Source organism: Phyllostomus discolor, chromosome 4 (genome assembly GCF_004126475.2).
Source record: "Phyllostomus discolor isolate MPI-MPIP mPhyDis1 chromosome 4, mPhyDis1.pri.v3, whole genome shotgun sequence".
Classification (NCBI taxonomy): Eukaryota; Metazoa; Chordata; class Mammalia; order Chiroptera; family Phyllostomidae; genus Phyllostomus; species Phyllostomus discolor.
Genome location: NC_040906.2, coordinates 108,322,558 through 108,337,711, shown reverse-complemented (window position 1 = coordinate 108,337,711; position 15,154 = coordinate 108,322,558). Strand labels below are relative to the sequence as shown.

The 15,154-nt window shown below is 53.8% G+C and overlaps 1 protein-coding gene across 5 annotated transcripts in view; it reads right to left on the bottom strand.

Moving 5' to 3' along the window:
* The window catches only part of PPARD (peroxisome proliferator activated receptor delta), a 92,138-nt gene that overhangs the window by 20,732 nt on the left and 56,252 nt on the right, over positions 1-15,154 (bottom strand). For all 5 annotated transcript variants that reach the window (XR_004902716.1, XM_028509896.2, XM_036023985.1 and 2 more), the window contains one exon: positions 4,259-4,489. Coding sequence is in view for 4 of the 5 variants with exons in the window: in XM_028509896.2 (XP_028365697.1) it covers positions 4,259-4,388 (130 nt within the window). In the remaining variant the exon portion in view is untranslated. The remainder of the gene's footprint in view (positions 1-4,258; positions 4,490-15,154) is intronic.

Below are 15,154 nucleotides of genomic sequence, written 5' to 3'. Positions count from 1 at the left end.
ATTTTTTATATGTGATTAACATTTAAATCATTACTCTCCATCAGGTATGTAGGCCTCCCAAAGGAAGAAGGAATTCTGTCTCCAGATTGCATTTGGACTTGAGCTTCAATATCAACATCCCTCTGGCCTGTCCTACAGAATTTCAACTTGCCAGCCCTCACAAGTGCCTGGACTAGTTCAAATCTCCCACACTTTCTCTCTCTTTCTCTCTCCCTCCTTCTCACTCTCTGTATAAACACACACACACACACACACACACACACACACACACCCTATTAGTTCTGTTTCCCTAGAGAACCTTAACACAGTGGCAAAGTGAGACTCATACCCAGCCCTTGGGGCTGAGGCCTTACCCCTGCACACTACAACACCCCACACTTACAAACGCGTGTTCACTACCACCAATCCCACCAATCAACCGTTTGTGGTTATGATAAACAAGACATGTCACTGCTGAGGATGACGCTGTGCCATTGTTCGTTGTTGGACTCAGCATAACCACTACCCCTCACCCTGAGAGTGAAGGATCTCTGACTACAAGTTCAGCAAACACACCGTTGACCTTGCTGATGTCACTCCCGTGCGTAGCTGAGAGTGCGCAGCCTATCTCTCTCTGTCGCTGGAGGTATGCTGTTGTCAGCACTGTGACGGGAGCCAGGAGGGCAGCCTTCTCTGTTTACTTTGCTGGCAGAACCCCACAGGCAAACAGCTTCTGAAGCCAGGGCCAGTTCTGCAGGACTCGGGGGCTGGGTCAGCCAGCAGCCTCCTTACTTCGGTTGTCCTGTTTGCCCGGGCTGTGGGCTCCTCAGGGCAGCTAACCAGGCTGCTCCTCCACTGAATGGCTGCCTGGGTACCCACCAAGCATTTGCTGAGTGAGGGGAGCTGCCAAGACCAAGAGGAAGGACACTGTATCTTCTCAGCCCCACGCCCAGGACCCCAGCCTCTTTGTCCATGTGACTGGGACGTTCATCACTGGAGCAGGAGGGGACAAAGACAGCAGCACGCTGTGAGCACCAGCTCCAGCTGCCCCTGCCCCTTCTCCCCCCACCCAGCTGGGGAACCCTGGCCATGTGAGTCTCCTTGATGCTGAGTGCTAACGATGAGGCCTGCCCTGCCTGCCTCCCAGTGGGAGAGGGGGAGGGGTTGGGCAGCTGCAGTGCTGGGTACAGAGATGCACGTCAGTGCAGAACCTCTGGAGCGTCAAGGGCAGCAAACTGTGCAGCCTCCCTGCTGTGTCAGGCTCGAGCTGCATCCATCCTCACGGGTCTCTGAGGGGACTCCAGAGGTCAAAGTCATAAATTAATGGGGTGAGGCAGGGAACCGGCAGGTGCTCAGACCTGTGCTGTGTCGGACAGCACCACTTACTGCTTACCTGGCTGGCCCTTGAGGCGGGCAGGACGCAGCCTGCGAGGGGGAGAGACTGTGGCATGGAGAGGGCCGCAGCTCACATGGCTGGCCTGGGAGTCCTGCCCTGGTGTGTGTGATCCCCAACACAGACAGGAGGAGGCACTGCTCCAGCGCCCCTCACCTGCCAGGCTTTTTAAACTTTTATTTTTTAACTTTTTAAATAAAAGCAATATAATTGCTTTTTAAAGTATGGGAGTGTTCCAGGCTTGTTGGGGGAAATGCCTAAGGGCGTGCAGCGTCTTATGACAGATGCTCTCCACCCATGGCCCCTCCTCTGAGTCAGCCCAGCTCGTCCCCTGTGTCACTCCCCTAGGGCCTTCTCGGGCACAGAAGGGTTTTAAACAATGGGACCCGCAATCTGCCGGGAACTTACTTCCCTGCCAGCACATACAGACCCACCTTGCCCTTTTCAATGACTGGAGCACCCCACAGTGCGGCTCTACTACCACATTGCACACACCCAGTTCCCACGGACGGGCGCTGTCCATGTTTTTGCTTTCTGAACAGTGCTGCGGGAAACCCGTGCGGACGTCTCTCTGCACAGTGAGCCAGAGTTTACAGGGGACACGCTCCCAGGAGAAGACCGGAGCCGAAGGAACGCACACGAGAAGTGCTGGCTGCTGCCAAGCTACCCGCGCCCCACGGCAGTGGGAGGCCAGGCCCTCCTGCTCTGACCAACACCGTCCTCCCTGCCAGCCTCATCTGGGGATATCTTCTTTGACCGATAAGTGGACTGAAAAACATTTCTTGTTTTCTAGCCATTTGCATTTGTCCTGCTGAGAACTGCCTGCTCCTATCTTTCTGTCAGGTGGTTTGTCTTACAGACTTTGTGGGAAATTTTACATACCATGTCTTTAACACGCAGTGATTATGTTAACCCTCCTTTTTCAATTACTGAACAAAGAAGTCCTTCTACCCCCACTTCACTGATTCATTCATAAATGGAATCTAGCAAACACGGGTGGCTGGGAAAATTCTTCCGCAGACGTCTCCCCACGTGCCCCAAACCCCACCGATAAAACTCCCTGGATGCCATCGCTGCGCCCACCTGGTCCTGACCGTGCACCGAGGCGCCGCACTCTGGCCTGCACGTGAACAGCAGCAGCACCTGGGCGGGGGGCGGGGGTCCCCACAAGGGTCTGTAGGAAGCCCCAGGACAGCACGTTAGTCTTTGGGCAACTTCTGTGTGCCTGGGCCCAGACACAGGGATGGGGTGGGCCAGGGCAGGCAGTGAGGCCACAACCCCGGGCCCTCTCTTCCCTTTCACTGTCTCTTGACGTCCTCGGTTGACGTCACTTGCTCATTCTTAGCCCCCAGGGTCTTCCCTCTGGGTCCTGACCCTCCTCACCTGTGTCAAGCTCAGAACAGTATGTTGTTACCGACCAATGACTGATTTCTCCTGGCTGGGTCTCCAAAGCCATCCCAGCCAGCAGCCAACCAACAGGGGGAGGTTGCCCTGGACCAGGGGTGTCACACTCGTTTTCACTGGGGGCCACTCAGCCTCGAGGTTGCCTTCAAATGGCTGAATGTAATTTTAGGACTGTATAAGTGTAACTATTCCTTAACTAGGGTCAAGGAGCTCAGTGCTGCCACTGGGCAGAAACAAGGTGTTAGGCCAGATAAGACAAGATGGAGGGACTTGTGTTTGCCACCTGGGCCCTAGGGGGTGGGGAATACCTTCTTTTGGGTTCTAAAATCACGTAAGCCTGCTTTGGTCACTCTGGGGTATCTGGGTGGGGTCAGGGGGCCTGGGTGACAGCTCTCCCCTCACTCCACCCCACCATGTGCCCTGAAGAGGAAGAAACTCTGCAAAACCCCAGGACTTCCTTGCAGGTTCAAAGCAGCATGGCTCAAGGACTTGGGGCTCTCTTAGGTGCTGGCCCAGAAAGGAGGCTGTGCTACCTCAACAGCATCCTGTCCCCCATCTTAACTTGGACACCATCCACCTCCTTCTCCCCACGCAGGCACAGGGGTCCAGGACCTGTCCAGATGAGACAGGCCTACTCCTCTGCCTGGACTCAGCACCCAGAGCCAGGATCTCCATCAGCGGAAGCCAGCAGCCAGCTCAGGGCGTCCCCTCCTGGCAGTATATCCTGACCCCTAGGTCCCCCTGAGGGAGGGAGCAAGGATCAACTGGATGCGACTCACTCAGGTAGAGGGAGAGAAGAGCGGCTGGGAAGATGGGGCAGGGAGCAGGGAAAGCCAAGGGCCAAGAGAGGTGGACCTGGGAGCCCTTGCAGGTGGACACAACCTCATGATGAAGAGGAGGAGGCAGATGATGACAGAGAGTACAAGGTACCAGAGGAAAACATCTACACTGCGGCTGACAGCGGACAGGTAATGGGGAACCAACAAGTGAGACAAGAGCAGCTAAAAACTGGCTGCACAAAAGTATTATTACAGTTGTTCACACCGACGGCTCAGCACTTATGCCTAATCGCGGCGCAGCTCGGTCAGGTATACAGTCAGCAGCTGATCAGCTGAGTCGTGCGTTTTGAGGGATCATGACAATCACAGGCACAGTGACCTTTCCAGCGCGCTGTTGATGCAGCTGGCTCCCAGATCCCTTGTGGCAGTAGTGCAGTGATGACAACATGCAAGGCACATGCGAATTCAGGTCGTTTTCACAAAAGCCCACATATAGACCCATCACATTCCTCATGAGCCCCGCCTGTTTTACAGAAAGAAGAGGGCGGCTTGCCCGAGGCACTGCCGCTGATGAGCGGCACAGCTGGGTGCGAACCCAGGCTGCCCGGCTCCAGGCCTTAACTACTCTGCTGCTCTGCACTCCCACGAGGCTGTGTGTGGACGGCCATGGCCCTCTGCCCCGTGTCCACCCACCCCTCCTCACCTGTACAACTGCTGGAAGGAAGCGAGTGCTCTGGTCCTCCATTGAGCTCTGGGGCTCCTTGGGTCTCTGCCACTTCTTCTTTCTCCTCCTCTTCCCGGACCTCAGGGGCTTCCTCCGGTGGCTGCTCCATGGTTGACTTCCCCTCGGCGCCACGCCTGCAGGCCAGGTCATAGCTCTGGCATCATCTGGGTCTGAACGCAGATGGACCTCTACAGGGCAGTTCCTGTCAGCCTGGCCAATGGGGAAGACAGAAAGACGATGAGAGGGTGGTGGGCGTGGGCCAGGATTAAGGGCGACCGTCTGGGGGTACCCTACGGAGTTCCCATTCTGTTGCCTCAGAGCAGGAGCGCCTCACCCCACAGTGCGATCCCATGGTCTCCTCTCCCTGATAAAAGTCACCTCCCCTCCCGCCCTTTGCCCACTGGGCTCTTGTGGCAGGTCTGTGGGACTCAGAGCACTCTTCATCAACCAGCGAGGGGTGACACCCCCCGTGCCACCTTTCCCTGCCTCCTCTGGGGCACTCTGCTCTTCGGGTTCCTGAATCTTCAGGAGACACACAGGAATGACTTCGGGGGCTTTCGAACGCTCCAGTTCCCCGGAGATCCTGACAGGCATCACGCCTCCCAGCCCCTGTCCTGTCCCCGCCAGACTCGCCCAGGAACCACTGCTCTCTGAAGCCACCCTTCGTGAAGGGAGTGTTCAGGTACGGATAAAAGACATGAGCCCCTGCTGGGCTCAGTCACGACGGACAGCGGCCCTGCAAACAGACCCTCAGTGGCAGAGCCATCAGGCAAAGGGGAAACGTACTCTGTCCTGGAATCTTCCCGAACGTCAGCTGCTAGATGGTGACCCCCATGTCTATGATCACCCAGGAGGAGACAGTTCCCACCCTCAACAACTAACATACTGCCCACAAATGCCACGTCACAGGTGGTAAGATCCTGAGGTGCTGTGGGCGAGTCTTCCCGGCAGGGAGCAGGAGGAGATGCCTCGAGATAGGGAGGGTCTTGACCAGGGGCGGTGGCATGGAACACCTCTTGGGGATACAGCTTGAGAAAAGACTCAGAGGCAGCACAGTGAGGAACGGTGGGGGGGTCCTGTTGGCTGGGGAGTGGGTTGCAGTAGGAGAGGATCTGGTGGGATGGCTGGGGAGATGGGTTGTACCCAGGCATGTGCTTCAATACTCTGGCCCTGGGAGTGAAATTGAACTCTGTCTCACATCAGGGCAGGCCTGGAAGGCTTAGGAGCAAAAAATACCTGCTTTACGGAGATTCCAGCATCTGTGGAACCCTTATCTTGGATGTCCCCATGCAGCTCAAATTCAACCTATCCCAGCAGGATCAACCATCTTCCCCCAAACCTTTCCTCTGCAATTCCTACTCTGGTGACCCACACACCCATCCACCTGCTTAGCAGAGCCAAAAGGCAGGAGTCACCTGAGATTCCTCCCTCTCTCTCACCTTGCCCTAGGCTTACAAATGTGCCTACACTGGAATCCTGGGGAGTTTTTATAAATACGGGTGTCTGAACTCATCCTTCCAAATCCTTGTTTAATTGGTTTGGGAGCAGCTTGGACACTGGTATTTTTATTTTAATTCCCCTGGTGGTTGTAATCATTCCTCTCCATCAGGACTTCACCGTCCCCTGCTTGGATGGACACGGTACACTCTCAGATGGTCTCCTGAAGGCAGTTTGGAAACTCAGCCCTAGAGTCTAAGAGTCGGGGAGCTGGAAATCTGTAGGTCTGGGGGCATCCTTGTTGGTCCCAGGAAGGGATTCAGTTCACCAAAGGAGGAGGCAGTGACACATCAAGAAAGGACTGAAGAGGCACCAGGGCAGACAACGGGACAGTGAGTGGAGGCAGGAGAGACTCAGGGCAGCCTTGTGTCTTGGAGCCACGGGAAGGGCTGTCTTTCAGGGGAAGGGGTCTCCCCAGCTCAAATTCTGCAGTTTTAAGGGTGATAAACTGACACCACTGGATTCAGTGACTGTGAGGTCATCAATGACCTTGTAAAACAAGTTTCAGAAGACACCCTGACTGGTGTGGCTAAGGTGGTTGGGCATTGTCCTACAAAGCAAAAGGTTGCCAAGTTCGATTCCCAGTCAGGGCACATGCCTGAGTTGCAGGTTCAGTCCCTGGCTGGGGCCCTTGGGAGAGGCAACTGATAGATGTTTCTCTCCCTTTCTCCCTCCCTTCCCCTTTCTCTAAAAATAAATACAATCTTTAAAAAAAATCCACACCTGAGGGTATATTTACAAGTTTCTGCCAAATGGTTGTGATGGAAACCTGGGCTCTGAAGAATTCATGGTAGCAAGGAAGCTGGGAAAGTGAATGGAGATTAATATTTTGGTGACTACACCAGGGAAAGAAATTTATAAGAGCACACTAGATTGAGAAAGTAGCAAAGCCAGGAAGAGATTTTTTAGAGCAGACAGGACTCAAAGAAGCTGTGGACAGAGCAGAGGTCTGCGGAGAAAGACAACCGGGGAGACTGAAGGAGGGAGGCCAGGGCAGATGACTGACGGGAGGGGAACAATTCAAGGGGCGGGGCGAGGAGAATACAAAAGCGCATCCCAGCGGTGTGTGAGGGTGGGTGAAGTTCCCGTGAATGGCCTCGGTCTGAGCGTAAAAGATGGACTTGATGAAGGTGAAAAGGCTGGGAGGAGCCACTTTGGCACACTGGACAGGGAATTAGCTGGAAGGAATAAAAAGAATTATAGGAAACTTACAATAAGTGAAACAGTGTGGCACTGGCACGTGAATAGACAGACAGTGAAAAAGAACACCAAAGTCCGTAAGTGGATGTGAACGCGCGTGGAACTTGAATGTGTTACAAACACGGCCCTGCACATCCAGGGGGAGGCAGGACCTTCAATGAACGGTGCGCGTCAGGCCTGCCGAGCAGCCGTCTGGAGAAACCAGGCTGGCCGCTACCTTGCACCTTATACCAAGACGAGAACCACAGGAATCAAAGACTTGAAAGTCAAAACAAACATACATGAACTATATAGTTTTGAGATGTGGGAATTGATCAGAATGACACTAAACCCATAAAATTTTATGAGTTAAAAGATTATGGGTAAAAATTAATAAATATGATTACAAAAAATGTAAACTTTCTACATGGTAAAAAACCAAAAGAGCAGACAATAAATTGAGAAAAGCGTATGCCACTCTCATCAGACAAAGGGCTAGTTTCTCTAAAATAGCTCCTACACACTAACAAGCAAGAAACCAGCAGTGGATAGAGAAATGCACCAAAAGTATAAAAAAATGTATACAGGAAAAGTATGCCTTTGACTTATAAACATGAACAGATACTCAATATCATTCCTAAAAGAGGAATGCAAATTAAAACAACACTGGAATATAGTTTTCCAATCAGATTAAAACAAATGCTAACACGTCGTTGCTAAGCACACGGGAAACAACCTCACATCCCTGGTGAAAGGGAAACTGCACAGCCTCTGAGGAGGCTACTTGGGCTGCAACTATCCAAATTGCAGGCACACATTCCCTCTGACCCAGAAACACCCCTTCTAGGTTAAAGCCTAAGCTATATCACTTGAGCAAAGTAACACAATATATTAGTACAAGGTTATTTATTACACTATTATTTGATTCATAAGAGGTAGGGAACCACCTAAAGGCCCATTAATAAGGGACTCATTAAATAAGTCATGATATGGAAACACGGAATTCTATGCAGCCACAAAGAAGAATGCTGGCATTATGGACTGGTAATGAAGTCAGATATACAAGGAAAAATTTCAAAGGTACCAAGATACCATACATAGAATGTATAATTTCCAAATTATTACAGTAGGACGGGAAAACTCAGGAAAGTCACGCAGAACTCCGGCTCTCTGACCGAGAAAAGCCTCCCTGACAGGGAACTGTGCAGACAGCACAACTCCGTGCAATGCAGGGCGGTGGGCTGGCTCCCAGAACAGAAAGGGGACGGTGGTGGAAAAACTGGTTAAGTTCCAAACAAGCCCTGCTTACTGAGTTAATGGTACCGTCCGGTGTCCACTTCTTAGTTTCGGGAGGGCACTTGATGTTCACGTAAAATGATAATGCTGGGGGAGGCGGGATGACGACCCACGGTGGGTGACCAGAGGAGGAGCCCGGTCACGGAGGCACTGCTGAACTGGCCCCGGAAAGCCCACCCCCAGACTGCCTGTCAGGTGGGAAAACAACGCCTGTTTGACAAGCACCGTGTGCCAGATTTCCAGCACACGCAGCTGAACACCCTCCTAAGTGAGACAGGATAAAGGTCACTCAGCCAAAGAGGAGACGAAGGCCGTGGGGAGGGGTCAGTGACAGCACTGGGAAAGGATGCTGATGATCGAGAGCAGTCCGTGGCTGTTGTGGCATGTATCAGACTATCTAAATAACTTCACTGCTATCCAAATAACAAGGGCCAGAGACACTGATTCTTCATGTTCCACAGAACAGAAACGTCTGGAGGTGGAGGAGTCAGGGGCAGGTGGGGGAAGAGACACCCTCAACAGGCCCTGTGGCTGACGGGCCACGGGAGGTTTCTGAGGAGCGGCATCAAGAGGACAGGCAGCGGGTGACGCAGGGCCAGATGGCACGATGTCCGGGAGCCATGAGCACAGCGGTGGCACTGGCCACACGGAAAATGGGATGAGACTGACTAGACAGAACGCACTGTTTGGGATCCATGCAGCTTGGGTGTCAGTGCACACTGGGAGAAATGCACACCAGGCTGTGGTGACGAGGGCAAGAGAGAGGGGGGACATGAAGATTTCCACCCCTAGCAGGTGAAAACAGAGGAGAAAAAACTACAATGCTACACATTCCCACAGACCCTCTGAGTGACGGCGAAAGATGGGACCGAGTCCACTGTCAGGACTGAATCCTGGAGGATAAGGGAGGAGCTGGTCTCCACTACACACCCGGCACCTGCAGGGAACTCAACAAACAGCCTCTGCTCAATCCTCACCCCACGAGAGGAGCCCTGTGAGCTCCACTGGGCAGATGAGAAATGTGAGAAAGCGTGCAGGTCTGCGGAGCCTGGCAGGGTGGCTCTGCAACGGCCATAGGATGCAGGAGACAACCTCAGGTCTCAGGCACACTGGAGATGGTACCTGGCTAGGCTTCCAGGAGCTGTGGCACCCGACACCCCTGAGCCTCAGCTTCCGCTTCCATACCAGCTGGTCGGTTATTTCACCATGACCAGGGCTGCTCTTCTCAGTTTCTGGGGGTGTACATGGTTGCCTCTTGGGATCAGATGTGGTTCCAGGCTCTGGAGAGAGTGTGGGTTTGGGGCCAGGGTTCCCAGAGTCCAGGCAGGTGTTCCCCCCACAGCCTGGCATTGTCTCTTCTGGCTGTGACCTCTTGAGGACACAGATGAAGCGGGGGAAGGGCTGTAGCCAGGTTGTTCTAAAACACACACACCCTCCCCTTGGGCTGTTTCATATTTAGACATAACCGCTATGCTGCACCCATCCCTGCATCTTGCCAGAGGCCACCAACTTGCACACAGCCTGACTGTTCCATCTACAGCTGAGGTCTGCCCGTCCACCCAGTGCCAAGGCTGCCCCACCCCCCACTGTTCGCAGCTTGTCTGGCCAGGAGCTACTCTGACAGCCCCTCACCCCCACTGCCCCCACCACCACTGGGCCCAGGCCCACGGGCTAGATCTTCCCAGGTAGCTGCCACCCACCATCATCCTTATGATGAATCCTACTCTCCTCTTCCTCCCTTTAGGCCTGGCACGGAAAACAGCACACCCCGGCACTAGGTCTGACTTCCATGTGGCTGCGAAACCCTGGTTTTCACCATTGCCCCCCACCTCCTGTACCGTGTGCTGGGGCCAGAAACTCTCCAACCATGTCACCGCTTCACCCCACTCAGGGGCTGGTGCTGTCCCCAGGGAGGACAAGGGTCCTGCAGCCAGAATGAGGAGGGCCCACTCTGCTGCTCCTTGGACAAAGAGTGGAATAGTTTAGCAAAATAATTTCTCTTCTTTCTTTCTGTGTATGATGACCCTCAGTGAGAAGTACACTGTACATCACAAGATAAAACACACCCAGGCGCACACCTGCACACCCGCACCACGAAACACAGCTTTGCAAAGTGCCTCTTCCCCTTCCTCCAGCAACCCGCTTAAATGTCTTCTATTCTGTTTCCTTTATTTATTTGTATTGTATTTTTTACATTACCATTTATCCCCCTTATATCCTCTTCTACCTCCACCCACCCTTTCCTACCCCCTGCACCAAAGAATTCTTACAAGCGAACGCCTGGACTGCTCCGACACTGCGCACACACGCACCCACAGCCTGCAGCATGCGGCCCCAGCACTCCCATTCCAAGACCCACTCCCTTGCCCCGAGAAGAAACTCAGGCCTTTTGGGAGCTAAGGTGGGGGAGGGGCATGACTCCATTTACTTCCCATTGGGCAGGTAAATTTCATGGGCAGAGAGAATTAGGAGCTTAACCCAAATGACCTGGAGCTGTAGAGAGGCCTGGTCTAGGGCCGGAGCAACAAAGCCACCTGGGAGTCTTAATCCTCCCCACTAAGTCTAGTCATCCCCAGAAAACGGAGCTTTTCTGATGCCCCTGGACTGGCAGGCTGTACACCGAGTGGGGTCAGTCCATGCGCCAGGGCCCCAGCCACCACATTGCATGGCCTAGGAGGCCTCACCCCACACCGGAGCCCCGGCGCAGCTACAGCTGCAGAGCCCTGGGCTCACCACCTCCATCTCGATGGTACCAGCCTCCATTCTCCGGGGCTTCCCACACACCAGGCTCTATGTACACAAACATGTCTCATCCTCACAACACCCCTAAGACGCAGGCACTATCCCTACCCCCAGTTAACTGAGGAAACTGCACAACAGAGGGAAAGGAACTGGTTCCAGGTCACACATTAACTGAAGGAGCAGGATTTGAGCCCAGGCAGCTTGGCTCAAGTCCTGTTCACTGTGCTGCAACCTCGCATGTGGTGCTGGGTAAGACTGGCCAGAAGCTGACTGCCTGGCTGGGCCCCCAGGGGTCTGGATCCACCACTGCAGAAACCTCTGCCTAGCTGCCAGTTGCTAGCTGTTTCTGTGGAGAACACCCTGGGCAAAGCCATTCCGAACACTCCCTGCCAGAAGGTAACCAGTGTGTGCTAAAGACAGCCATGGGCTCGGGTCCCTGCTCCTTCGAACACGTAGGCTTGGATTGGCCTCGGCCAGGAATGCTGCTCCCTCTACTAGCCAAGGCCCACTCCTTCAGGACCCACCTGCAGCCCCTCCTTTAGGAAGCTCCTCTTGACCAGTTCCATCCTGCTCCTTCCTGCAGCAACCCTGACCCAGGCCCTCCAGCTCTGCAATTACTGTAGCAAACCACAACGTCTGTTAGCTGCTCTGGCCTCACCCTGCCATCAGTCGCCCAGACAGTGCTTCTATCTTGCCAAGGTAGGTCCCCAGCACCTGGCGCAGTGCCTGGCGTTTAGCGGGTGCTCAACATACACTTGTTGAATAAATAAACAGACAAAAAATATTAACCACTATCACACTTATTAGTTGTAGTATCTGCCACTGTATCGATTCTAGCATTATTACTGTCCTTGAGGTGCAGTACTCCACAGAAGTTAATTCCCCTGACTTCTGTGTGAGGCCTGGGTCCAAGCCCTGCCTCTGTCCCTCCCGCTCTGTGATTAGAAGACACCAACCCTCAGAGTTTCTCAGCCCTAAAACTGGGATACTACCATCTAACCTGAGCAGTAGTCATACAGGTAAAATGCCCACAAGCAACTGCTTAATAGCGCGGGTAATACAGTAAGCGTCCCACACGGAGGGGCTGTGGCTGCTGCTATTATCGTCACTGCTGGCTTGTTTTGGGGACTATATGGAACGAGTGGTATTTCAGGTCTGGGAGTGCACTAGCCTGCTGGCATTCTAGGGACCTAGACTGATTTTCCCCAATTCCTTGCCTTATAACCAACTGTGGGGACAGAGAACTGACAGGGAGCTCCCCACTCCGGCCCAGGCTTCCCTGTTCAGAGATGAGTCCAAACCCTCCTCCACTCCTCTCTCCCTCTGCCCCACCCCTACTACCCTACAGCTGACCCAGCTGCTGCCATTTCCTCTCCCCAACCCCCTCCGCCTCAGGGAGATGAGGACCAGCCGCCTCACGATACAGGGCAGAGGCTGCCCCATGTCTCCAGCAGGTGCTCTCTGGGCAGGCAGGGGTGGAGGTCACAAGAGAATGGGCCTGGTTAATTCCCTCCCAAGCTTTCCAGTCAATCATTAATCTGGGACCTGACCCAGTGCCCTGGTTTCCCAGACAAGCTGCTCCACGGTGCTCTCTGCTCCCCATCTGCTAGTCCAGGTCACGCCGGAATTGATTCAGCCCAGCGGTTCACCCCGGAGAAATGGCCCGGGGATAGTTTTGTTCAGAGTGCTAGAACTGGGGAAAAAAACACCTGTCTTTTCCCCTGCCCTTCACATTCTACAATTCTTCCAATTCCACCAAGAATCAGCCCCTAAGGCCCATGGAGTGGAGCCTTCGGGAGCTACTGAGAATGTGCTGGAGAAGAGATCGGAGTGCAGAGCGGGACCCTCACCAGGGACCACAAGGGGCCCTGAGTGTGAGGGCTGCCGAGCAGGGCAGGGCCCCCAGCCAGCAGCTCCCCAGTCCCAGCTGCCTCTGGTTGTAGCCAGTGAAGACCGACGAGATGCTAAAAACCTACAGTTTTCACAAGCGACAGAAGCTCAACAAGGTCAAAACATGTATAAGAAAGTGGAAAGACATGGCCCAAAATGTTTAATGGTTGTTTTTTCTGAGCATTGCCATTATAGGCCATTCTTATTTTCTTAATTACCTTTTCTGTGTTCTCCAAATCCTTTACAATGGTGAGATACTTTTGTTGTTGAAGGAAAAGAAAGAAATGTTTCAAAAACTGTTTTGAGCAAAGCAGACTGAACAGCACGCTGAGAGACACTGAGCAGGGAAAGGAGAGGCCTGCCCAGGTTCCAGAAGAGACCGAAATCTCTTTCTGGAGGCTTTCAGGGAGCTGAGGGACCCTCAGTGCTCAGACAGGGCTGTGGGGTAAGGCAGTTGTGCCAAAACCGGGGGCTGGACCAGGGGCCCTTCTCATCCCAGGACCTCAGGTCTGTGGCTGCTGACGCCATCGATGCCCCTCCAGCCTTCCTCTGGTTTCATTCACTCATTCAGCAAGTATTTGTTAAGCATCTACCACCACGTGCCCGGCTACATGAGTGAAGAAACCAACCCAACCACACAACTGGGAAGGACGACCAGGCGGTGAAGGACAAATGTGGAGTGCAGTGGGGGCACACTTGGAGCAAGCTGGCCTAGGGTGGCTAACTCAGGGGAGGCATTCCTGCGGGCATGGCCTTTGGCTCAGAGGAAGGAGAGCAGGGTTACAAGGCAATGGGGGAAGAGATATGTGAAAAGGCCCCTCGGGGAGGATGGCACAGACCCTCTGAGGGGTGGAAAGAGGGCTGTGGCCGGCATGCTGGGAAGGCAGGGAGGCTGGTCTAGCTGAGGCCAGCGATCACTCAGGGCCTCAAAGGGCAAGTTAAGGATGTGAGTTTATCCAAAAAGCAGCAGAGAGCCTAGGACAGTTATGAAGAGAGGATGGGCAGGATCAGAGCTGCAGTTAAAAAAGAATTCCTCTGGCTGCTGCGAAGGACAGACTGGAGATGACTTCAGCTGGACTCTGAGAGCCAGAGTCACAGCAAACCCCACCCGGACATCGACAGGAGGGGAAGGCCACCCCAGAGCCCTGGAAGCCTGCTTGTTCAATCAAATCCTGGGGAGAGCCAGGCTGAGGAGCCGAGGCACGAGGGCCCTACGCAGAGCTGAGTGCTTCTCCCGTGCCCTCTCCGAGTAAAGCTCAGGGCAGCTTAGAGGAGCTCCGGGTGTGCACCCTTCCTGCCGGAGACCTCCCCGGCGCCAGCCTCCCAGCACCGTTCGGGTCCTAGTGATTCCCATCTGCGACACACACGTATCTGGAAGCAGAAGTGGCATCTGGCACTGGTTGGCAGGAGGCCAAATGACTTACCCACCACATTCCTAGGCCTGACAAGTCCATCCAAGCCCCTCAGACTTCTGACACACAGCCGCTGTGTGGGTCAGTGGCCCCGCTCTAGGAGCTATGTAGTTACAGGGCATGGGCCAGACACCGCAGCTCACATCTTGTTCTTTATTTTTTATTTATTTTTTAGAGAGAGAGGAAGGGAGGGAGGAAGAGAGGGAGAGAAACATGCATGTGAGAGAGAAATGTCAATAGGTTGACATTTCACCCTAACCAGGGCTCAAGCCCACAACACAGGCCTGTGCCTTGACCGGGAATAGAACCTGCAACCTTTTGCTTTCTGGGATAACGTTCAACCAACTGAGCCACACGGGTAGGGGTACCCTTTTCTTTTTAAACAACTAAGACAGCATCAGCCGGCCCCTAAAAGTTCATGAAGCACCTTTACATAGTAATGTCATTTAATCGACCCTGTGAGAGTGAGACGGGACAGTGAGAAGCTGGGGAAACTCCCGGGCAGGTGGAATGGGGAAACTGAGACGGCTGAATGCAATGGCCTGAGCAACTGACAGCCAGGGGCAGATGGCAGGGGGCAAAACTGGGAAAAACAAGGACCTCACCCCCAGGGTAACCTCTCCTCCCCTGGCCTTTCCTTCCTGGAAATAATCTAGACCTCAGTTTTGTTTTAGCTCCAGACCCAGAAAAGCAGTAAAACCAGGTGGGGAAGCCAGAACCAATTCAATGATTAAAGACCACAGCCCTGGAGCTGACCAGTCAGTGGAGACCACGACCCTGAGAGAGCACACCTGGAGAACCGATGAATATTCTGCCGCAACCCTCCCCTGAAACCTCCCCTGAGATTCCTGCCTACAGG